The sequence below is a fragment of the Pleurodeles waltl genome, chromosome 1_1 (assembly GCF_031143425.1).
Source record: "Pleurodeles waltl isolate 20211129_DDA chromosome 1_1, aPleWal1.hap1.20221129, whole genome shotgun sequence".
NCBI lineage: Eukaryota > Metazoa > Chordata > Amphibia > Caudata > Salamandridae > Pleurodeles > Pleurodeles waltl.
Window position 1 is genome coordinate 284,118,558 of NC_090436.1, and position 25,156 is coordinate 284,143,713.

General features: G+C 44.7%; 1 protein-coding gene across 1 annotated transcript in view; it reads left to right on the plus strand.

The window, feature by feature from the left end:
* The window catches only part of ITGA2 (integrin subunit alpha 2), a 475,911-nt gene extending 454,562 nt beyond the window's left edge, over positions 1 to 21,349 (plus strand). Inside the window, exons 29-30 of the mRNA XM_069221707.1 lie at positions 14,376 to 14,492; positions 16,134 to 21,349. Coding sequence (XP_069077808.1) covers positions 14,376 to 14,492; positions 16,134 to 16,211 — 195 coding nt within the window. The 3' untranslated portion in view covers positions 16,212 to 21,349. The remainder of the gene's footprint in view (positions 1 to 14,375; positions 14,493 to 16,133) is intronic.
* Positions 21,350 to 25,156: the final 3,807 nt, after the last annotated feature.

Here is a 25,156-nt window from a genome sequence, read left to right on the forward strand (position 1 = left end):
CATGCAAGATGTGAGGCAAATCACAGAAGGTATGGGGGTATCGCCAACAGGAGGCATGAGGCAACAACCCTGCAGAGCGCAATTTCTGGGGGGTCAAGTACCAATTGTGTAGCATCTTGAAAAGACTGAATTTCAAGTGAACCTCTCGAGCTCCGCAGTCCCTCTCCTCAATCAATTCTGCCCAGTCCTCTAATTCATATTCTGTCTGGCGGTGTGCCTGCCACTTAGTTTTGAGTGAGAGCAAGAGGGGGAGGGAAAATATATGGTGGTTCAACAGTGAGTGCATTCCGGATATTACTCCCCAGAGGAGGCCCCAGGTTTCCAAGTAGTGGAGTACAGGGGATTGAGAGATTCGCCATGAGGAGCTCCCCGGGCGTCTCCCCAGACAGTGTTTGAGCTGTACAAAACACCATGAGTGGTGTGCTGGCAGGTCGCATTCCTCCCCGAGTTCTGCGAAGGACTTCAATCTGCCCTCGGTTAGAAGTTGATTGAACCGTAAGAGGACCTTCGAACGCCACTCCTCCCAAAAGATAGTCTTCCCTCCTATTAGGGAACCCCTATTGCCCCAGAGTGGGGCTCTGTCATGAATCAGGAGGGCCAGTTTCAATAAGCGGTGTGCTTGACGCCAAGAGTTTTGCATCGCTCTGATCATGGGACTGGTTATTTGGAGGGGGCAGGTCCTGTATTATAGAGCACGTGAAGTCCCGTTGGGGAATGGAAGAGTGTCCGTTCCACCTCCACCCAAAGTGGGGGGTCCCTCACTCCCGGAAGGAGGAAGACCAGCTGCGAGATATGTAATGCTAGGATGTAGTGTTCCACTGAGGGGAGGTCTAGTCCTCCGTACTCGTGTCTGGCGAGTAATGCAGCTTTAGGCAATCGTGGGCGTGACGACCCACAAACGAAGGCCCTGATGCGATGGTCTATTTCTCGGAGAAGAGGCAGGGGTATCTGCAGAGGCTTCACATCAAGAACATACAGGAATCTTGGCAGGGTCACCATGCGTACCGCCTGTGCTCCTATCCACATAGAGAGGCCTAAATGGGTCCATTTATCGAAATCCCGTTTCATACTGGCTAGCGGTGGGTCTAGGTTGTCAGCCACCATTTTTTCCAATCCTCTGTTAATGTAAATGCCCAGGTAGTGGAGACGTGACTGCTTCCATTTCACGGGAAGCCCTGTACGGACGCACTTACCATCACAGCGGATAGGGGAAATGCCTCGCTCTTATCCCAATTGATCCGGTAGCCTGAGACAAGTTCAAATTCAGACAAAATGGCACGGAGAGCCTGTAAGGATTTAGTCAGGTCGGTGAGGGTGAGCAGGATATCATCAGCATATAAATAAATGGTGGAACAGCCACCAGGGACGGATATTCCAATAATGAGATTGGAGCCATGGATCGCTGCTGCTAAGGGTTCAACGGCGAACAGGAATAGTAGCGGCGATAAGGGACAGCCCTGGCGGGTCCCCCTACTAACAGAAAAAGTATCGGAAAGGAATCAACCGCAATTGACCTGTGCTGTCGGTGAGCCATATAACAAGCGAACCCTATTATTAAAACTAGTCCCAAGACCAAAACGTTTTAGTGTTTCAAAGAGGTACCACCACTCTATTCGATCAAATGCCTTCTCAGCATCCAGGGAGAGAGCAAGGGCCTCCTCCCGGGAGTTCCACGCAGCCCAAAGAGCATGGAGCAGTGTACGTAGGTAGTTCTGAGAAGAACGGCTGGGTACAAAGCCGACTTTCGTATGATGAATCAGGAATGGTATGACCTTCTTGAGGCGGGCCACCAGAATCCCCGCTGGAATTTTGACATCTCCGTTAAGGAGGGATATGGGATGGTAACTACCACAAAGGAGAGGATCCTTACCAGGTTTGGGTCATACGATTATAGAGGCTTTATTGGAGAGGGGATGTAAAGAGCCTGTTTGGTCTGCCCCGCGGAAGGCCTCATATAGGGCATCTACTGTATCCGCCCCGTGTCCATTTAAAGAATTCTGTCAGGTAGCCATCCTCTCCAGGGGCTTTATGGTTTGGGAGGTTGGTGATTGCCTGTTGGATCTCCTCCTTGCTGATGTCTCCCTCCAGAAGGGCCCTGCCTGCCTCCGAGAGGCAGGGTATATTCGCCTTCTCAAGGAAGGCGGTCAAACTGTCCTGGTCTACTACTGTGTCTGGAGTGTAGAGAGTCTGGTAAAAGTGACCAAACTCATCCGCGAGCACCTGGGGATGTGTGATAAGCATGCCGTCGGCGCTGTGCAAGGCCGGTTTGGCCAACGCCGCTTCACTTTGTCCGCCTTCTCTGCGTGCTCGTAGTCGCTGTAATGCATATTCCGCGCGTGATGTAAAGAGGGTGTTAAGCTCCATTTCGGCCTGTTCCAGGTGACGGCGGATAAACGGGGAGGGGGTTAGGGTGTATTCTCGGGTAGTCTGGGCTATGCAGTCTTCCAGAGCTCTCTGTTTGTCACATCTCTGGGTACTGGCAATGACAGCATCTCTCATGAGCTGCCCTTTGACTTACGCCATCACCGCAGCCCACAGCAATTGAGGCAAAGAGACCAAACCCTTGTTATTTAGTAGATAGGTGGCGATGTGGGACCTGAGCTGCTCTTTCCCCTTCGGAGTCCGGTATCTGAAAGTTTGGAGATGCCATGGCTTACGCCCGGGAGATGCCAGCCCCAGCTCCAGGGCCAATAAAACTGGGGAGTGGTCAGACAATGGTAGGATCTTAGGTAGGACAGTGGTAGGATCTTAGACTCTCTATTCGCATGTAACAGCCGATGAGTGACGAGGAAGTAGTGTAGTCTGGATTGGGTCCTGTGAACTGGGGAAACAAAGGTGTATTCACGGTCGGATGGGTAGGAGAGGTGCCAGTGGTCTAGCAGACTGTGGTCCGACAGAACGTCACCTAGGAGGGCCCGGTCAGCGTTGTTGCCCACGTCAAGGCCACCTGATCGATCCAGAATGGCATCTTGCGCTAAGTTCCAATCCCCATCTGGTAGGTACTGAGAGGCTCCAATCTCTGTCAGCAGCGATTAAGAGAGAGGAAAAAAGAACGTTTGGAACCCATGGGAGCGTAGATAGAGCCAACATAAACCGTGGAGGTGCCCAGTATAAGCTTGGCGAGGACATAATGTATCTCCGGATCACACCAAGTCTTGAATAGCCTGAACTGCAGGGATGTACGGATGAGAATCGCTACCCCACATCGCCACCCTGAGTCCTGTGCCTCTCTGTGCACAGACGGTGCTCCACTGAAGAGCGCTCTGCCCACCCAGTCCCTATGCAGTTTCTCTGATTCCAATGGGGAGAGATGTGTTTCCTGTAAGAGGGCAATGTCCGTTCTTTTGGATCGTAGGCAGGATAGGACTTTTTGCCGTTTGATGTAATGCATCATGCCATGGACATTCCAAGAGAGGACAGTGAGCGGGGCTATCGATCCCATTATCGGACTGAATTGAGCAGGTTTCGGTGGGCGTGTGATCTCCCGTACATTAATACACCTAAGGAGGGGGCACTACGGGAATAGCAAAGCTCAGGGCGCGTGTGTGCAGACAGAGGGTAAGTGGTATGGGGGGAGACTGTAGGGGGAACCCTCTGTCAGAGAAAAGAAGAGGATCAGTCAGGTGAGAGAAGAGGTGAGAAGTGTAAGGAAATGCCTCCTTGGCATGGTTACCCTCTGACTTTTTGCCTTTGCTGATGCTATGTTTTGATTTGAAAGTGTGCTGAGGCCTGCTAACCAGGCCCCAGCACCAGTGTTCTTTCCCTAACCTGTACTTTTGTTTTCACAATTGGCACACCCTGGCATCCAGGTAAGTCCCTTGTAACTGGTACCCCTGGTACCAAGGGCCCTGATGCCACGGAAGGTCTCTAAGGGCTGCAGCATATCTTATGCCACCCTGGGGACCCCTCACTCAGCACAGACACACTGCTTGCCAGCTTGTGTGTGCTGGTGAGGACAAAACGAGTAAGTCGACATGGCACTCCCCTCAGGGTGCCATGCCAACCTCACACTGCCTATGCAGTATAGATAAGTCACACCTCTAGCAGGCCTTACAGCCCTAAGGCAGGGTGCACTATACCATAGGTGAGGGCACCAGTGCATGAGCAATGTGCCCCTACAGTGTCTAAGCAAAACCTTAGACATTGTAAGTGCAGGGTAGCCATAAGAGTATATGGTCTGGGAGTCTGTCAAACACGAACTCCACAGCACCATAATGGCTACACTGAAAACTGGGAAGTTTGGTATCAAACTTCTCAGCACAATAAATGCACACTGATGCCAGTGTACATTTTATTGTAAAATACACCCCAGAGGGCACCTTAGAGGTGCCCCCTGAAACCTTAAACAACTACCCGTGTAGGCTGACTGGTTCTAGCAGCCTGCCACACTCGAGACACGTTGCTGGCCACATGGGAAGAGTGCCTTTGTCACTCTGTGGCTAGTAACAAAGCCTGCACTGGGTGGAGATGCTTATCACCTCCCCCTTGCAGGAGCTGTAACACCTGGCGGTGAGCCTCAAAGGTTCACCCCCTTTGTTACAGCACCACAGGGCATTCCAGCTAGTGGAGTTGCCCGCCCCCTCCGGCCACGGCCCCACTTTTGGCGGCAAGGCCGGAGGAGATAATGAGAAAAACTAGGAGGAGTCACTGACCAGTCAGGACAGCCCCTAAGGCAACCTGAGCTGAAGTGACTCTGACTTTTAGGAATCCTCCATCTTGCAGATGGAGGATCCCACCAATAGGGATAGGAATGTGACCCCCTCCCCTTGGGAGGAGGCATAAAGAGGGTGTAGCCACCCTCAGGGCTAGTAGCCATTGGCTACTGCCCTCCCTGACCTAAACACACCCCTAAATTCTGTATTTAGGGGCTCCCCTGAACCTAGGAACTCAGATTCCTGCAAACTAAGAAGAAGAGGACTGCTAAGCTGAAAAACCCTGCAGAGAAGACGGAGACACCAACTGCTTTGGCCCCAGCTCTACCGGCCTGTCTCCCCCCTTCTGAAAAAAACTGCTCCAGCGACGCTCTCCCCAGGGACTAGCGACCTCTGAATCCTCAGAGGACTGCCCTGCTCTAGATGGACCAATAAACTCCCGAGAACAGTGGCCCTGTTCACCAAAGACTGCAACTTTGTTTCCAAAGAAGCAACTTCAAGACAACTGCGTTTCCCGCCAGAAGCGTGACACTTGCTACTCTGCACCCGACGCCCCCGGCTCGACTTGTGGAGAAACAACACTTCAGGGAGGACTCCCCGGCGACTCCGGGACTGTGAGTAACGAGAGCTGCCCCCCATGGGCCCCCACAGCGACGCCTGCAGAGGGAATCCCGAGGCTCCCCCTGACCGCGACTGCCTGACTCTCAGATCCCGACGTCTGGTAAAGACTCTGCACCCGCAGCCCCCAGGACCTGAAAGATCGGAACTCCAGTGCAGGAGTGACCCCCAGGAGGCCCTCTCCCTTGCCCAGGTGGTGGCTACCCCGAGGAGCTCCCCCCTGGCCTGCCTGCATCGCGGAAGAGACCCCTTGGTCTCCCATTGATTCCAATTGAAAACCCGACATGTGTTGGCACACTGCACCCGGCCGCCCCCGTGCTGCTGAGGGTGTACTTTCTGTGCTAACTTGTGTCCCCCCCCCGGTGCCCTACAAAACCCCCCTGGTCTGCCCTCCGAAGACGCGGGTACTTACCTGCTGGCAGACTGGAACCGGGGCACCCCCTTCTCCATTGAAGCCTAGGTGTTTTGGGCACCACTTTGAACTCTACACCTGACCGGCCCTGAGCTGCTGGTGTGGTATCTTTGGGGTTGCTCTGAACCCCTAACGGTGGGCTACCTTGGACCCAAACTTGAACCCCGTAGGTGGTTTACTTACCTACAAAAACTAACAAATACTTACCTCCCCCAGGAACTGTTGAAAATTGCACTGTGTCTAGTTTTAAAATAGATATATGTGATTTATTTGAAAAGTATATATGCTATTGTGATTATTCAAAGTTCCTAAAGTACTTACCTGCAATACCTTTCATTTGAAGTATTACATGTAAAATTTGAACCTGTGGTTCTTAAAATAAACTAAGAAAATATATTTTTCTATAAAAAAAACCTATTGGCCTGGAATTGTCTCTTAGTGTGCGTTCCTCATTTATTGCCTGTGTGTGTACAACAAATGCTTAACACTACTCCTTTGATAAGCCTACTGCTCGACCACACTACCACAAAATAGAGCATTAGTATTATCTCTTTTTGCCACTATCTTACCTCTAAGGGGAACCCTTGGACTCTGTGCATACTATTCCTTACTTTGCAATAGTGCATACAGAGCCAACTTCCTACAAGAAGAAAAAGAAAAACAGAAAGGACAGGACAGGTACATGAAGGACAGGGAAAGGATGCAAGCGTGCAAGCTCAGAGGGTAAGAGATGGGATACAGGGGGTGGAGGAAGAATTAGATAGAGAGAGGGGAATAAGAATCTAGGGGCACAAACAAAGGAGACACAGACCTGGGATCTGCAGTAGCCACCACTGGGAGCCCTGCTGAACTGCGGGTCAGAACCTATATGGCCCGCGCGCAGGACGAGCGCGGGGGGAGGGATAAGAAGAGTGTGTGGAGCCCAAGGGGTCTACCAACAGATACCCAGGGATGAGCAGCACTCGGCGGTATGTCAGAGGTAAAGCGTGGGGAGGAGCATTATTCTGGCATGGAGCAAAACTGAGAGAGGGGCGGGGGCAGGCAGGGGACCCGTAACAGGGCCCATAATCGAAACAAATGTGTGCAACTCAATATGTTTCAGGTTAGAAAGAAAGGACGACTACCATACCAGGACTGACATCTAGGGTGAGAGGCCTCGGGGGCTTTTGCATGTACAGTGCTAGCCAGCCCTACGAAAAGTACTAAGGAAATGGGTGGACAGCCCCAAAACTGCGGGCTGAGGGTTGCGTAGGCAACACGGCGGGGGCGTGCTGGGTGGATTAAATCAGGGCGAGGTAGAACGGGTTAGGTTGGGGAGGGGGGCCCGGGTGGTAGGAGGCAGGGAGGCCCACAGCGTGCGTCGTCCGGGTAGCTCTCCAGGATGACAATCGATGATGAGTGGGAGTGAGGGAGTAGGGATATAGGCGGACCCCACAGGTGCTCGAATTGGGCAGTAAGTCATGGTCCCCCAGGGTCCATGGTCCGCAGTGGTCATGAACCAATAGGGTAGATGGAGAGGAGCGTCACAAGGGAGGGGGGTACCAGAGGTGCCCAGAGGTGGGACCACGTCCCTTATCCTGAGACAGGTCATGTAGTGAAGACAAAGTATTGTACAGTACAGTACTGTCAACTGTGAACAAACAAACCAGGATATACTGCAACTGGGAACACTGGAGAAAGACAGGAGTCAGGTTGATCACATCTTATCCCGGAAGCCCCCGCCCATGGCAAAACTCCCTGGACGACTGAGTGCACCCCGTGAATCTGACCATGGTTGGTGGCAAAGAACACCAACAGCAGCACAGAATTGAGAACCACAACGCTGGCCACTCCCACCTTATCAGAGGAGGATAATAGCAGAAGCAGGCAATAAGGCACTTAGTTGTCCAGTGGGGGGGTACTTGTCACAGATTACAGGACAAAGATTCTCAAAATGCCTGGAGGTCCAGCACTACGGGTGGTTCATGGATGGTGGTTCTCAAAGGGGATCAGGATTTGTCCTGGCCTTGATCTTGTGTGTGGGCGATCACCGCTTGAAGAGCATGCTCCCGTCCTTCCTGCAATTTGAGCGAGCTATCGTATGGTCTACCCCTCTTCTGTGAAGCGGGGTGAGGTTGCGACAGGGAAGGAGATACGCAGGGAGGGTCACCCAAGGCGGGGGGATCAGATCTCGTGTGTGCTGGGGTATCGTCCATGGTGTGTTGAGCGAGGCCATCCAGGAAGGAGCTAAGGTCCGCCGGTTCGATGTAGTCTCTTGATTTGCCATTGTACGTAATCCACATACGGTCAGGCTCAAAAAGACCAAATTTAACGTCCAGTTTTCTGAGTTGTGGCCAGAGGGCCAGGAATGCTTTCCGCTTCTCATTTGTTACCCTGGAAAGGTCCGCTGCGACTCTGATCTCATGACCCTTCAGGGAGTACGGACCCTGAGACCTTGACATTGAGATAACCTGACAAGCCTGGTCATGGCGGAGGAAGCATGCAATAATGGGACGAGGCCATCCAGGGGTTGCCTTATGTAGAGGGCCAATCCTATGGGCCCTTTGAAACTCCAGAGGTGGAGAGAAATCCAGGCCAGTGAACTTGGGGAAGTTTTTAAGAAAGGTTTTGATATTGGGGCCTTCCTTGTGTTCCGGTATACCAAAAAAACAGACATTGTCCCTCCGGATCCTGTCCTCCAAGTCAGTGATCTTTGCCCACCGGGACTGCAGCTCCATGTCTCGCTCTGGCAGTGCCGCAATGTGATCCTCAGCGGTCGTGAGGTGCTGATCCAGGCCAGTTAACCTCTCTTGGAAGCAGGCTATATCTGCCCGTATGGAGGTGGAGGCTGCAGAGAGGTCCGAAATCCTTAAGGCCATTGCCTCCAAGCGCCACCCCATCGCACATTTCCTGTAGTATGCGGTCCATGACATCGGCTGTTGATGGGTTGGCCGGTGAGGTCACGGGTCAAGGAGGTGCCACCTGTACAGCCATGGGTTTCGGTTGTGCAATGGCCTCAGAGAATAGCAGTTGATGGGAATGTTTGCCTGATGGTTTCCCGCTTGGCATCACCCCGGGGATAGGGGACTCTGGGAGAGCCATAGAGAATTCTCGTGGCAACAGAGCTATGTCACGGCTGTGTGAGCAACAGCGGTTTCCGCTAATACCAGGAACTCCGGCACTGTGGTCTCTGTGCGTGTCCCATGAAGTAATTCAGGCTCTGCAATAAAAAGGCACCTGCAGCGGAGGGGTCATGTGGGCTGGACTCTTCTCACTGGCATCAGACTGCCTGGTTGATTGATTGATGGCACTCACAGTCCATCTGGGGCCCGTCGTCGCTAGACCTGGGCTGAACTTGAGGCTCCAGTCCCGGACGTGAAGGAGAAGGTGAAGTGCGCTACAATGACTTTGTTGTTGGTATGGGCTTACTATACTGACCCTGAGGCCATGCCTGACTTGAATCCGGGTCGCATCTCCAAAGGGTCCAGGTAGCGGAACCACACCATCAGCGACACACTGCTGATGACGTTCGTCACTCCGTGGTGTCAAGCTCCTGTCCTCCGGGCCCCTCCGTTCCAGGGGAGCTCACTACCAGGATAGTGGCCGGTCCCCGGGTCCACCCATGGGAAAGGGTGAAAGCACATTTGGAACGTAAGGGCACCCCTTTCCTCATAAACCGCTGTGGGGGAGGCGTATCCCCAATAGTGTCATGAAGCCCTCCTCTCTCGCCCCGGGGCATAGCGCCTGCCCCGGCAGGATATTAGCCAGTAGTTGTGTGTCAGTGTACCCTTCTCACCTCCCCGGTCCCTCTTGTCTTCCAGGACCCAGGGGGAATGCCGTAGTCTTGTCAATGAAAATCAGGGAACTTGGGCGGGCTCCAGGGTGACTCGCGCAGCCAAGTGCGCTCCCTCGCGGCAGCCCACCTCACCTCCGAAGCACTCCGCCCTCTGGGTAGCTGTAGGCCATGGCTTTACACACCGCAGTGGGCTGTGGCGTCTCAGCGGCCCTCCCGTCGTCCGATGGGGAAAGGCAGACTCTCACTGCTCCTACCTCTTGTGCCGCCAAAGATCAAGTAACGCGAGCAGGTCTTAGTCTGGCCCACGTGACCGGTACTGTCCCTCCCAGCCGCCCGCCTCACCTCCGAGGTCCCCCGCCCTCAGGGGGAACTGTGGGCTGCGGCTGCACATGCCGCGACATCCCAGCGGCTCTCCTGCCATCTGGAGTTGCGAGGCTGGTCTCCTTCAGCTCCCGCTGCCCGTGCAGGTATGCAGAACATAGCGGGGGAGCACCCCAGGTGGTTTACAACCCCTCTGTGTTCCCTGGCCCAGTCCGGCTCACGGACCATACCATAATATAACAAAATATCTAGATATGTTCAGTAAATGGCAAAAATGGAAGCCACTTCAGTTTACATGAGACCAGCCATGGGCACTGTGTTTTCTGGCCATGTAGTACTTTGAGGCCTGAGTTTGCTTGTGAATCATGTAATAAGACACTCATTTGTGAACAACTGTTTACTTATCTATCACATCTAATGGAACTCAGTAAGTCATGCATTAATACCTGATCTTAAGAAATTTGGCAAATATGGGTATATTTACTTGCAAATAGTCCCACCTAATGCAATGGTACAGTATTGCACTGTATGACAACAGTATTTTATGTAATATCCCTATTGCAGGTGTAAAATACAGGCTATTGTAACAGCGCAACACATGCTTTTTAGTAGAATGTGGACAGTTGTTTTATCTTGATAAATTAATAAACTATAACTTTCTGTTCAGTGGCATTTATCTTTCAGAGTTATATGGAATATGCAGACTGCGTCATGTGTTTTTAATTCACATTCTTTTGTTTAAATTTTAAGCCTTACCTTAGGTGTAAATATTATAACAGAGTAATGTGTTTTTGAGGAGAATGTGAACAATTATTTTACCTTTTTGAATTAAACAATATCTGTCTGTTCAGTGCGTGATATGCAATTGATATGCCATTGCAGCACTTTTCATAGTGAGGGAACGATATTGTAAATGTGAATAAGGGTTCCATAACGAAATGGAGTCAGACTTGGTCCGGATTTATCAAAGTTTTGCGTCGCCCTTGCACCACTCAAAGGGCATGCAGGGTGAGGCAAAATCTAGACTGAGTTAACTAACCACACAAGGCCACCTTACATGGCCCTGCGTGCTGTAGAAAATCTAGAGTAACGCAAGGCAGCGTAGTCACTGTCTTGCATTACTCTTCCCCAAGCATCCACACATCGATTTTGGCTCATTCTCAGGTTTACCAAGACTGGTGAACCAGGGAATGTGTCAAAATGCTATGGCATCCCAGGGGAGGAGCAACAAGGGAATATATCTTAATTTTTCCTTGGTGTTTCTTCTTTTCAAGTGTGCAACATTCTGGGGCACACATAAGAAAGAGGAAAGATCATCTAAGGATTGTTTCTGTGCAGTAAGGTGTCCATTTTGGCACATAAATATCTGTCTGAAACATAGGCACCCTTACACCTTATGCAAGGGTGCCTGCACTTAGTGCACCAGTGAAGGGAGTGGACAGGAATGCACCCTATCTTGATAGATATGGTGCATTCATGCTATCTTCCTCTCATGCAGTGCAGCAAAGCACGTTGCCTTTCTGGGTTATGTTGCATAAAAAAATGATAAATCAGGCATTTGGATTCTATGATGTGCTGTCAGTAGAATGAATAGGAAAGTAACTTTGGGCTTGACTTAGATTTTGGCGGATGGGGTTAGGACAATATCCTATGGAAATCACAATACGGCGGACGGGACATCCGTTACGATTGTGATGGACTAATCTGTCCACCAAAGTCTAAATCAGGACCTTAGTTAGGTGTATATTTATCATTTAAAATGTTTTTAAATTGCAAGTCTAAAAGTGCCACTTTCAGAAAATTGGCATTTCCTTAAGTTTACTATCCTGTCCCTTAACCTGCTTTCAATCCACATCTGGTAGTGTAAGGTTAAGTGACTGCTACCTTTGTGCATTCCATCCAGACAGCCATAAATACAGGACACTCAATTCGATCTGGATTCCAGAGGCATACTGATGAGCACTGTTGGGCAGGAAGGGGCTCTCACTCTTCAAAGGGTAGTGGCCTTACCCCACAAAAAGGACTGATAACCCACCGCAGACATGACTGGGCTGAAAGGGAACTGGGGCACTTCAAAACCACTCTTTGAAGTCTCCCCCACATCAAAGGTCCATTTGGGTGTAAGAACTGGGTCTCTGACACCATAGACTCTGAACACTTCTGGACCGAACTTTCTACCAGTAAGAAAGATGGCAAGGCTGCCAGGAGAGACTGCCATCTTGCGGTTTGCTCTACTGTGCTGGGCTGCTGCCAGCTACTTCTTGCCTGGGAGTGAGAGAACTAGAACTGGATCCTGCAACCTAAAGTTTCTCCAAGGGCCTGACTGAGCTTGTCTCCTGTTTCTGAAGTGTCAGCGATATCATAGACCACCTGCATCTTGCTACCAACACCTGGGCTCCTGTGCTGTGAGTCCTGCTCTGCCAAGCTGTGCCAAATCCAGTCCTGGGCCCTTGGAGGGGAGTGTGGTGCTGCAACACAAGAGCTGATGCAACAATACCAGCGCGTCACTTGGAACTGACCATCTCGCTGCAGCAACGCTGCTTTTGCCACTGCCTGCATCAAAGCCATGGACTCCACTTGGCGACTGTGCAACGCAATCTTCTTCAGAACCTGCAGTTGAGGCAGCGTTTGGAATGTGCACAGGAGCACCTTGTTCCATTAGCCGAAATGCTTCTCTTAATTAAAACCTTAAAGGAAACTGTAGTGCACTAAAATTACTGACACTTCGCAGTCTTAAAGGTGGCAAATAGATCTAACGCGGGTGTTCCCACTCATCAAAAATTGCTTATTTTCTCTGCTTTGGCATTCACAGACACTGTTAGGTGATTAGTGAGCAGCAAGATGTTCTGCTGGTCCTGCCACATCCATAGACGTAGGGTCTCCTCCAAAGCATACAGGACCCTCTCCACCCTGCTTGTTGTAGTACCCCATGAAGGTAGTGTTGCACCATCATCCATTTGATGCATGTCAGCTAGCTCGCCTTTGAAAGCCACACAGATCACTCAAAGCTCCAACAGGTTGATATTGAGCTGGCTCTCAGTTGGAGACAAGAGCTTGGCTTTTTAATAGTGAATCCCAATGATGTCAGGAATTTGGCTGCCATCTCGATGTGGCCTACCTTTAGTGATCCCATCTTTAGTCGTCAAGGTACGGGAATGCATATACTGTGACCTCCAAAATTGGGCAGCAACCACCACCATCACTTTTGTGAACACCCGAGGAGCTGAGGTAAGGCCAATGTGGAGCATGGCAAATTAAAAGAATTCTTAGTCTAACTTGAACAGCAGGTAGAGCCTGTGGCACTGCAGGACAGGTATATAGAAATACACCTCCTGCAAGTCTAAGGGCATCATCCAGTCTCCTCAGCCCAGAGCAGAGACGATCTCAGTGAACATGAGCATTTTAAATCTGTCCTTCCTCAGATTATTATTCAATAAACGAAGGTCCAGAATAGGTCTGAGTCCATGTCCTTCTTTGGATCAAGAATGGGTTGAGAATAGCATCTTTCACATTTCTCAGAGTCCTGAACCCATTTGACGGCACTCTAAAAGAGTAAAATATTCACCTGCTGCATCAGGATTGCAGAATGCTCCTGCAAAATTGGGAAGAAGATGGAGTGGGCTAGAAATGAAGGGTAGGTATAGCTTTTTTTTTTAACAATCTGACATGATTAATCCCCAACAAGGTAGAAAATGTTGGATCTTGCCTCCAAATAGCCTGGGTCACCGAGGTCAAAGTAAAGTGATTTTTAGATGTTGGAGCACAATAGTATGAATTGGAAAACTGCTGTTTCTGCTAGCCTGTACGAATCTTTCTGGTGCCATGTTCACAGCTCTGCAAGGACTGGTATGGCTGCTGTACAACGGGTTGGGAGGGCTGGCAGTGCCTGTAAGCTAGCCCTCTAGGGTTACCTCATGAATTTCCTGAACTGGTGGGGAAATTGCTGATATCAATATTCCCAAGGGCTGTGTTATGACGCTTGCCTTTGAATTGTTGCATTCATCTATTAACACAGCCGAACACACAAGTCAAGCAATGAAGAAGCCCTTCCAGTTGTAAAAAAAAGTGACACCGATTGGATTGGTAAAGGCTTGTTTGTATCGGGTGTCTTGAAATATTTTAAAGTGGTCATTTCTGTCTTCTAGAAGAATTTGCAAATCCTTGCATCCAAGGCTTTTGAAACCACATAATTTAACAAATTGAAACCCTGTCCTAGAAGCTTCTCCAGTGCACCACACGGAATATGTTAAAAGGCCTGTGTGGAATGTTATTGACAAACGAGACTACAAGCTGTCAGCCACTGCAAATGCCATTATATCATAAAACCCTCTAAGCGAAGCTTCAGGTCTTAAAATGCACAGAATTATCAATACACACATTAGCAATATCGCAGAGTGCCTTATATTTGTCTAAATGAAGATTTCTTACAGACGCAATGACCGATTGTCTCATTCCCGTATCTTTAAGATTTTGACACGGTTCCCCTTCCCCTTACAGTACTTGTATTTGGAGGAGTAGGTCTATTGATGTGGGCGGGATAGGAGAGAGTGTAATATTTCTGAAAGGTTTGCAGTAAAATATCTTGAATTTATTTCAGATTCCAGTTGCAATAATCCAGCCAGATGGGAAATCGGAGGTGCCTATAGGAGTTGTGATTGGAAGCACGATTGCTGGCCTTCTTCTGCTAGCTGCATTGGTTGCCGTTTTATGGAAGGTAAGTAGATACACTTTGGATAATCGTTTGATAAGCCCTCTTTTAAAAGGCATGCACATGAATGAACACCGGCCGAACTTATTCTCTCGGTGCCCATATTCCATTTGAAAATACAGCTATCCTACTCAGTGGGGTAGACAACATTTTGGAAACAGAGAAACAAAGACCAATTGGTCAATTTAAAACCCCTATTTCCTTCTAAATTTAGAACCTCAAGCATTCACCAATCTTCTGCTTCTCTTGTAGTTTTAAATTGCCAAAGCACATGAACAGACAGACAAGCTTTTTATTTACAGTGTCAAGAATGCATGAGCAAAATGGTACAAACTGCTAGTGCATTTTTTAAATTTATTTGACTTATTTTGCTAGTATTTTCAACTAGCAAATATGTTTATCATTAGAGGTAATGTTTTCTCCAGTTGAAACCCATAATCTCAAACCTTACATAAAAAGTGCAATGACTACCCTCTAATGGCAGATCAGATTTAAATGAGTGTGGTCCTGATTTCCTAAGCATTTTGAGAATCCAAGTTCAATTTTAATGTGCTAAAATTCATATGAAATGGTGAATTCACAAAACTAATTCAGAGAAGTGGGATTGACACATCCTTGCTTTTGTGATTGCACACATTTTGCAATTATAGTGGAATTTCTATAATTGCCAATTTAGGGTTCTGTTGATTTGTGGTTGTAACTGGGTGGGTCTAGCAGCAAAAGTACGTCAACACACAATTTCATAGGGTTTTGGATATATTAAAATTTTACAACTGCCAAGTACAAGAATTTTTATAGGGTAGAAATGAGGCAGTACCACCACCATACTCAATACAAGTGCAGTTGTAGCGGTTTCATTTCAGCGAAAAAATATTTTTACAGTAGAAAAATGTAAAAATGGAACACATTACAAATGCATAATCACTTCTAATTTACACAAAAAAAAAATCCAAATAATGGAATTTTGCATACATGCATTTAGATATATGACTAGTCTTAAAGCATTGTAACAGAGATTAACAGGTGTGCTCCAAAAAGCCTTTATGAGCACCAGGTAAGTTTAGAATTTGCTCCAAACATAGGAGTGATCCTTCAGGAGCATATTTCCAACTTCTAATTTAGATCTTTTTGAGGCATGTCCTTTGTCTTATCCACAAATATTGCTTACAATCTGCCTGTTCAGCTTGCAGTAGGAACATTTCCCTTGCTTGTACAAAAAGACCCTAATATTTTACAAAACTGGATGTTTGAGACAAGCCCTATCCGCTTGTCGAGATTGGAAGGTTGCTGTATTTCCTCCCCAAGATCCAGCTGTTGAGCACCTTCCGGGAGTGACACTGTTAGAGCAATCTCACTTAAATTACAATCTTTGTTAAAAAAGACTTAATGAATTATAGTGTGGATTGCTTATGGCACAATGCAGAGAATTTGTCAGCACAGCCCTTAGAGATGGTTACCGTGTAGTGTGTGCTCACACATGCAACTGACTGATGGCTTACAATGTTGTGTGAAAGCAAGCTCAAAATGAAGCAAAAACAGGCCTATACATATATTAGCAATTGAATTTCTGTGTTGAGCAAATGATAAAAAAACACACCGCTATGTGAATGTGCCGAACTTTTACTCAATTAAAATTTTGCATTGCAGCTTGGATTCTTCAAGAGGAAATATGACAAACTAATGAAAACTGAAGAGGAGTGTGCGGAGGAGACACAACTAAATTGAGGCCTGCGTTGTAGAAGACATGTTTAAAGCAACGGGAGTAATGCAGCAGGGCTTCCTTAACCACTAATGTGGATATGCCTTTCCCATGAACTCTGTGGTTACACAATTTTTTTTTATAGATGAAAATATTTTTGAAGTTCTATTTTCTTGCACTGTATACTGCAACTGCTGGACAGTTTAAGGGTGTTTATATAGTTTACATTATGTATCTGGGATCTGAACATTACTTATGATACTGTACTAGCAGGACTGGTGTAGGCACTGAAACTACCAACAGGTTATCTCATGGTTTTTTCACAAAGGATCATTTCTCTCTGCGTGAAGTGTAACCACCCAGAGTAATTATAGCACTGCACAAATATCACATAAAATATTCATTTTTCCTATCCCGTCAACTTCCAAACTCCTATTCGAATAGCTGCTCCCATTTCAAAGAATTTTAAAATACTCCGTTTTCTGAGTTATTGGTTTGTGAATGTTTACAAATGCCATTGGAAGAAAGAATAATTAGAAAACTGAGAAAAAGTAATGAAAATAATTTGATAGGATGAAGAGAAACAAAGAGTTGACCAGGACAAGGTGAAAACGTACAGGAGGTTGCAAAGGGAGCTCATTTCAGGAAGTGAGCAGAGCCTTGGAGCAAGATAACACTACAAACTGCAAGAAAGTATGGAGCATGTGTGCAAGTGAAATGCAGCACCTGGAGGATGAAAAGTAGCAAGCAAACTTTGAGCAGCTTAGCACAAAGAGAGTACTGGAACACAGAGACCAGTAAGCAAGGAAGATCAGGATGGGCAAGGCCTTGAGAATATTTCAAAGATTTCATCAATACAGTATACAGGATAGAAGGTTTACACCACAGTCTAAAATGTTGTTTGAGGATACATGGAGTTAAAGGAAACACACTCAATTACCATTGTTATTCATTTTTAATAATAGCTTATGTAGTTCAACTCTGTCACTCAGCCCTTTGTTTCAATAATGGGAACCTCATATTGGAACAACTGCAAATATGTGATGAATTTCACTAATATAAGATAATGCTAAAATAATACTTATTGGGTAATGAACAAGGGATGAGCAAGAAAACAGAACTTCGTCTTAAAACCTGCTGATGTGTATAAAAAGTCAGTCGAAGATTACACACAACCTTTCTGGATAACACTTCAACAATATTTCCAGATATGCAATATGTTTGGTTGCCACAAACAGTACCTATACAGTTCAAGCTGCTTTAATCTGAAACATGAATAAGACGTATGTCCATCCTGCCCATTCTCATCCACTCTTGTTTTTCGTTGCTGTGTGGCTCCGCAGATGACTTTCTTTTTCAATGTTTATTGGCATTTCAGATTTTGGGCAATCTATACAAATACCTGTCACTCGATAGAACACTATGCAAACATCATATAGCAATGAGTCAGATGATTCATGCAATTTGTGATCTTACATCATAAGATATACAGGAACTTGACTGGTACATTTGGTCATAATGATTACACAGCGATGTAAGTAGTGGATACATGTTTCAAGCATACTACACAGTTAGCTGCAAAGAAATGACCGTGGCAGATGCCTGAAAAGAAGAACAGAATAAAAACAAGAATTTCAAATAAACAGTCACAAGTCCAAAATTTCTGATTGCTGCAACTTGTCTTGTAGAGTTATTTGACAGTTCCCTGCCTTGGGTGTCATGTGGTAAAGTTCTAGGTGAATTGCTCCCTGACAGTCATTCAAACAAGTTCACATTTTAGTGACCCAGCAATGCTGGTCAGGGGTACCTATCCATTCCAAGTATGCAAGAGGTGGGAGTCACATCTCTCAAACAGTAGCGGCAAAGTAACTACTGTCTCAGGGTTCACGAATATCAGACTCTGCCTCTATTCACTCCAGGTCTGTATCTCACAATGTAAAACTTTCCCCTCTTCCACCCCTGCTGGTGGGACCCCATAACACCGCCACCACTGCACATGCCCATCCCAGGGTATCTTGTCAACAGTCATGAATTGAGGGTGCATATATGCTTTGATTGTTTTGGTGCAGGCCATCACACCGAGGAGGCATGTAGTGGGGTCTTTTAGACTCAGCCTTCCTGTCACTTCTGTTACTCCTTGTATCACAGCATTTTAGAACAGCGACAACACCAAGCAGCACCACAACATATATAGAAGTCTTCCTCAGTCTCATCACATCTGGGGCCATTTGTAGCCACTCAGGGTATATTTGACACATTCATTTTGGGGTCAGATGCATAAACTGTATGTAGTTTGTTTATGTATAGCGAAGCTGGAATTTCTGGAGATCAACTTAATGGATCTGATGCAGTGCACCTATGTGGAAACGCTGAGTTCTGTCCCCAACTGGACACAGCTGCCCCCACCACCAATGCAAGTTGTTTCTCAGCTCAAAAAATACTGCTCCTCTAGCTCAGGGGCCCAAGGAACCCCCCTATGCTCAGCTGGGGCCTGCTCATTCTTCCAGGCTACCAAGTGTCCAGTCAACATCTCTAAAAGGGTGTCCCCCATACCTCCCAGGCATTGCCCCCACCTCTTTTACCTCAATGGTGTCTCAGGAGCCCTTCTCGCAGATCTGAAGTCCTGGGATGGCAACCCTTCTACAGCATGGGCCTATCTTTCCTCTATCGGGTACCGTGCAGCTGAAGTCCAGGACACTGAACCACACCACCGCTGAGTGTATACCACTTCACAAGCAGCTGAAAGTCTTTCATCCCATCTCCACACACTCTGAACTTCGCTTTGCCTGAGGAGGGGGGAGAGGAGTGAATGGCGAACACATCAGGATTATAGCTCTGTAGAAGGAGCATACCCTGGCTCCACAGCTCACTGAACCACATTCTACTTGTATGTTTCTTACCGGACCACTCTTATTTCATTGTTCACCCAGTTAAATGGAGATCAGGCCTTATTATTCCATCAGCTTATGGATTGGCTTGAATGAAATCAGTTGATAAAGGAGTGACAACTGAGTACGTTCACTGCAATTAAAACTAAAATTTAGTTTATGATGTCTGCCAAGTCTATAGACTCTTGATATCAAATTTCAGAGTCTCCCTCACTCCCTATGGCGGCAGGATCACAATAGGCTTATTTCCTTATGAACCTTGATAAAGTCAACATATTTTTGTGCACTTCTGACTAGGCAATATCCAGGTAGTAATGAATGCAAAATGCTGGGGCCTTTTATGAAGCTGTTCTAAAGCAGTCTGAAAGGTGCTTGGAGAAATTCCAGATAAAGTTCCATTTCCTTTGAATGAAACCTAAGATTTACTTTTCAAACAGGCTTTATATATTTTTCCCTTTACCCAGGGTGCTCTTTTCTGTTTATGAGTTCTTTAGTTAAGGTATTCCTAGCTGCTCATCTTTAAACTTTGCCATTTGATGTCCTCACCAAAGAAAACTAATGGAAGAATCAGAGCGGACTAGTCAACCAGTATTAAATACCCCCTCTAGTTTCGAAATTAAATCTTATTGCTCCAGCTAAATGGTGCTTGTTGGTGAAATAGCACCCCACAAATGCATAAAATAATACATCATACTGAAATAGTCTAGTAAATTACAACAGCAGCACAACGGATTTAGAGTGCTAATGTCTCGATTTACTTTGCTTTATTTTTTATTCTTACCACTAGAGTATTCAGTATTGCTTATGAATAGGTTTTATTAAATGCATTCCTACTCTTACAAATGATATTAAATTTAATATTTAGTCGCTAAGATATACTGGAAAGAAAACAGCTGTTTGTCCCAGTAAAAATGCAGCTAACACAATCCTCACAGACTAACAAGCAATTTCCTATTTGAAGTTGTTTTGAATGACAGTTGTACATTTCAATGCAACAAAGAGACCCATTGCTCTTGAAACACTCAAGTTGCTACATCTTTCATCCTATTTTTTACTAGATTCAGTTAATGTCATACTACTGTACATATTTTCAGAAGTGAGATTACTGTCAGCCAATTAAATTAGTAGAAAACTATTAAAGATAACAAGAATATATGAATATTAAAAGAAAACAGTGATGTGTTTATAAATAATGTCATTGTCATTTAACAGTACTGAAGATAACAGCTGGAAAAAGATGACAGAATGCCCAGTATCTTGGCTGAATGATTAAACATATTTTGTTTCAAAAGCAGTTGCTCTCCAACTTATAAATATGTAAAAAACTTATTGTACGTAATTTAATATCTTATTTTTGGACAAATGTGCTCTTTGATGTTAGGCATTTAAATCAGATGCATTAGCATTGACCAATTTGCTACCCCTTTGTAATTTACCTTTCGATATCTGAATTTAAAAAGATGCATGATGTTATTATGATTTTACAAAGTGCTGTTCACACTTACAGCCTATGTTTCATCTAGTCATCAGCCTGAATTCATCTTTTTAGATTTTGGTAACTATCAAAACAAGACACTTCTCTCTCAAGCCAATCTTGACAAATTAATGCTCCTTCTAAAACATAATGTAAAAGTGTTGAGTCTCACATCATACCAACATCTATGCAGTCCAACCCATTTCTTCCCTCTATTTTCAATAATATTCACTGGTAAATTGAAAATACCATGGGGTCTTAAATGTATTTTAAGATAACTAGACTTAGTATTCCTTTTTTTAAAGTAATATTATATTGAAAGAATAGGCAAAAACATTTATGTATCTTTTTTAATGAACTCTATTTTACAAGTACATTGTTAAGTTAATTATTACATTGAAGAGTGATTAAAAATCCCATCAGCAAACCAACAGATAATTTGTTCAGAGACCGATCATTTAAAAAAAAGAAATGTACCACAAATAATAAAGGCTATTGGGAACTTGTGCAAAAGAGTTGGAACCATTAACATTCTAAACTATTAGTTTCTCTGTAATATGTGTTCTGTTTCTTACAGTAAGGGGATTTAGGGGTCATACATAATAAAACAATTTGTATCTTAATTATAGATGCAGTACTCAAGATTGAGTTTATGGCACTGATTACATTTTGAATTCCGCTTAGATTGTTATTTGTAAATATAGATTGTAAATATCTGTATGAATTTACTTAAAGCAAAAATAAACTGTGTGATGGTTTTGGGGTTAAGGGTGCACACAATAAAGAATATGCTTTTATGGTATCAGGTGTTGAATCAGGATTTTAATTCCTTTAAATGGCTATATTATTATATACTAAAATGATATGCATATATTTTCCTTGAAATGTTGTGTTAATCATTGTGGTACAGACAATGGGCCTGATTACGACCTTGGCGGATTCTATATTCCGTCCAAACATGACGGATATCCTGTACGCCGTATTAAAAGTTTCAGTATATCCTATGGAACTTGTAAAACGGCGGTGGGATATCCGTCACGTTTGTGATGGAGTATAGCATCCGCCATGGTCGTAATCAGCCCCTATGTTATATAGCGATACTTCTTCGATTAGGAATGGTTTCAGGTTGACACCTGTTGGTTAATTTTTATTTTGTACAACTCTACTAACCTCCCTAAATGAAGAATTGTTTACACCTAAATGGTTAATGTTACCTCTGTTTGCTTTTACAGTCTGTACTTTATGTTCATAACTGCCTTTTATACATTTCTCATATTAATACGGCACAGTAATGCCTCATAGGTGCCAAACACTAGCATTTGCATCAAAAATACATAATAGAGCAATTTATATAAACATATATGGTATAAGATATTTATGTGTAAACCTGGATTTAGTACTATGTCAATCCGTCCTTAAAATTTAAAAGTATAGATTTTGACCATAAAAGAATACTACTAGTAGCAATATTTTTATGCTGTTATGCTATAAAGGATGCTCCTTTGAAGAAAGGTGACACTGTCAAATGGAAAGGTAACTATTAGGAATTTAGATGGCTGACAAGGAAAACGTGTTTTCACAGATAGAAACAAAGTGTATTTTGGTCATATCCAATTGAAAGTGCAGGGAAGAACACACAGGGTAATCAGGCATGTATTAAACAGAAGCAAATTTAGTCATAGTACTACAAAAATTGAATTATTCTAACTTGTTGAATACAATTTTTTTTTACACAATGTGAGGAATTAATAGTTAAAGGCAACCATCATCATTACCATGTTGAAAACATAATTCAAAGCATCAAATAATGTCTAGAATCAAAAGTGAGAGAATTCATAATTTAAGATACCCTGGAATACATTCTTTAAAAATAAACTGGAAAAAAATCAGAAAGGTACGTTAAACACCTTTGGCATGTCTGTAGGATAATAAAATTATACAAACCACAAATGTTATATTTACAAATAATTTTCATTTAGTGCAAATCATTTTCAAAACACCACATGTCAGTCCACACTCCCTTGTCCAAATTCATTACACCACTGCTTCCTTAAGGACATCTGATGCATATGTATGCTAATTCGATGACTTTAAAGAAGAAAAAGTGTCTTTGATATCATGAAAGCTTTTATATAGATATATATGGAAAATGTTACTTACCCAGTAGACATTTGTTTGTGGCATGTAGTGCTGCAGATTCACATGCTTTGCATATGGCTGCCATCTAGTGTTGGACTTGGAGTGTTACAAGTTGTTTTTCTTCTAAGAAGGTTTTCGAGTCACGAGATCGAGTGACTACTCCTCTCGGGCAATAGTGTGCATGGGCATCAAGTCCTTTGTTAGATTGTTTTCCCGCAGGATGGTGAACTAAAGAGTGTAGAAATGTATATATATATATATATATATATATATATATATATATATATATATATATAGAGAGAGAGAGAGAGAGAGAGAGATTGAAAAAAGATTTCCATGCAATGTATATACATATTTACCAATAAAATACTACAACGGCTACAGGCTTCGGGGGAGGCGGGAGGGCACATGTGAATCTGCAGCACTACATGCCACAAACAGATGTCTACTGGGTAAGTAACATTTTCTGTTCGATGGCATGTGTAGCTGCAGATACACATGCGTTGCATAGACTAAAGCAGTCCTGTCCCAAAAAAAAGCGGTGGCTAGCCTGTATGAGTTGGAGTAGTTTGAAATAGTGTTTTAAGCACTGCTTGTCTAATGTTTGCTTGCTGGCAAGATAACACATCCACACAGTAGTATTTTGTAAATGTGTGTGGTATAGACCATGTGGCGGTTTTACATATATCTGCCATTGGTATATTTCCTAAAAAAGGCATTGAAGCTCCTTTCTTTCTAGTGAAATGTGCTTTATGAGTTCCTAGTAACTGTATTTTAACTTTAAGATAGCAAGTTTGAATACACTTTACTATCCATCTGGCTAATCCTTGTTTTGAAATAGGATTGCCCATGTGAGGTTGTTGAAAAGCCATAAAGAGTTGTTTAGACTTTCTGATTTTTTTTGTTCTATCTATATAATACATGAGAGCTCTTTTTACATCAAGGGTATGAAGAGCTCTTTCAGAAACTGAATCTGGCTGTGAAAAGAAGACTGGCAATTCCACTGACTTATTGATATGAACCGGTGAAACTACGAATTTTGAGTTTGTCCTAAGGGCTATCTTATTTTTGTGAATTTGAAAGAAAGGTTCTTCTAAGTGAATGCTTGAATTTCACTAACTCTTCTTAAAGAAGTGATTACTACTACAAAAGCAACCTTCCATGAAAAAAATTGAACACAGCAAGAATCCATGGGTTCAAATGGTGGGCCCATAAGTCTTGTGAGTACAATGTTAAGATTCCAGGTAGGAGCTGGTGGGGCTCTAGGTGGAATGATCCTTTTAAGCCTTCCACAAAAGCTTTTATACCAGGAATCCTGAACAGAGAAGTATGCTGTCTATTTTGGAGGTAAGCAGCTATTGCTGTTAAATGGATTAAAAGTATGTAAGATTTGTTTTTTGTAAGTGAAGCAAATAACAGACAATATCCTGTACTGAAGCTTTAAGTGGGTTAATGTTTTTGGGCTGGCAATAATAGACAAGACGTTTCCATTTAGCTGCATAACACTGTCTAGTTGTATGTTTGGGTGCTTCTTTTAGAATATCCATACATTCAGATGGAAGCTGTAAATAGCCACATTCTATGACCTCCGGAGCCAAATCGTCAGACTGAGCATACTGGGATTGGGATGCCTGATTTGACCTTTGTTTTTGGTCAATAAGTCTGGTCTGTTTGGTAGTTTGTGATGTGGTACTACAGACAGATCCAACAGTGTTGTGTATCAGTGTTGACGTGCCCATGTGGGAGCTATGAGTATCATAGTGAGGGAGGTGTGACGGATCTTGTTGACCAGTAATGGAATTAGTGGTAGAGATGGAAAAGCGTAAGCAACTATCCCTGACCAATTGATCCATAGAGCACTGCACTTGGATTGAGGGTGTGGGTACCTGGATACAAAGTTTGGGCATTTTGCATTTTCGCTTGTGGCAAAGAGGTTGGAATTATTGTTGAACCACCTGTGGGTGAATCTCCCATTTGTGTACTTGTTGTTGCTTTCTGCTTAAGAGGTACACTAGTTGATTTTGGATCCCTGGAATATACTCTGCTAGTAGTCGAATGTGATTGTGAATTGCCTATTTCCAAATTGTCTGTGCCAAGATGTCCACCCTGTTTTTGCAGATAATACATTGTGGTCATGTTGTCTGTCCTTATTAACACTGTCTTGTGTGTGATTTGTGTTTGAAAAGCTTTAAGTGCTAGGAACACTGCTAGTAATTTCAAATGGTTTATCTGATAAGTTTGTTGGATTGAGTCCCATTCCCCTTGAATGGTGAGGTTGTTGAGATGAGCTCCCCAACCTATCATTGTTGCATCCGTCGTGATTATGGTCTGTGGCATAGGTTCCTGAATGTGCCGCCCTTTTAATGAGTTGGTGTGGTTCCACCATTGCAGAGTAATAAGTGTGGCGGTCCAACAACACTAGATCCTAAATGTGACCCTGTGCCTAGGACCACTGTTGAGAAAGACACTG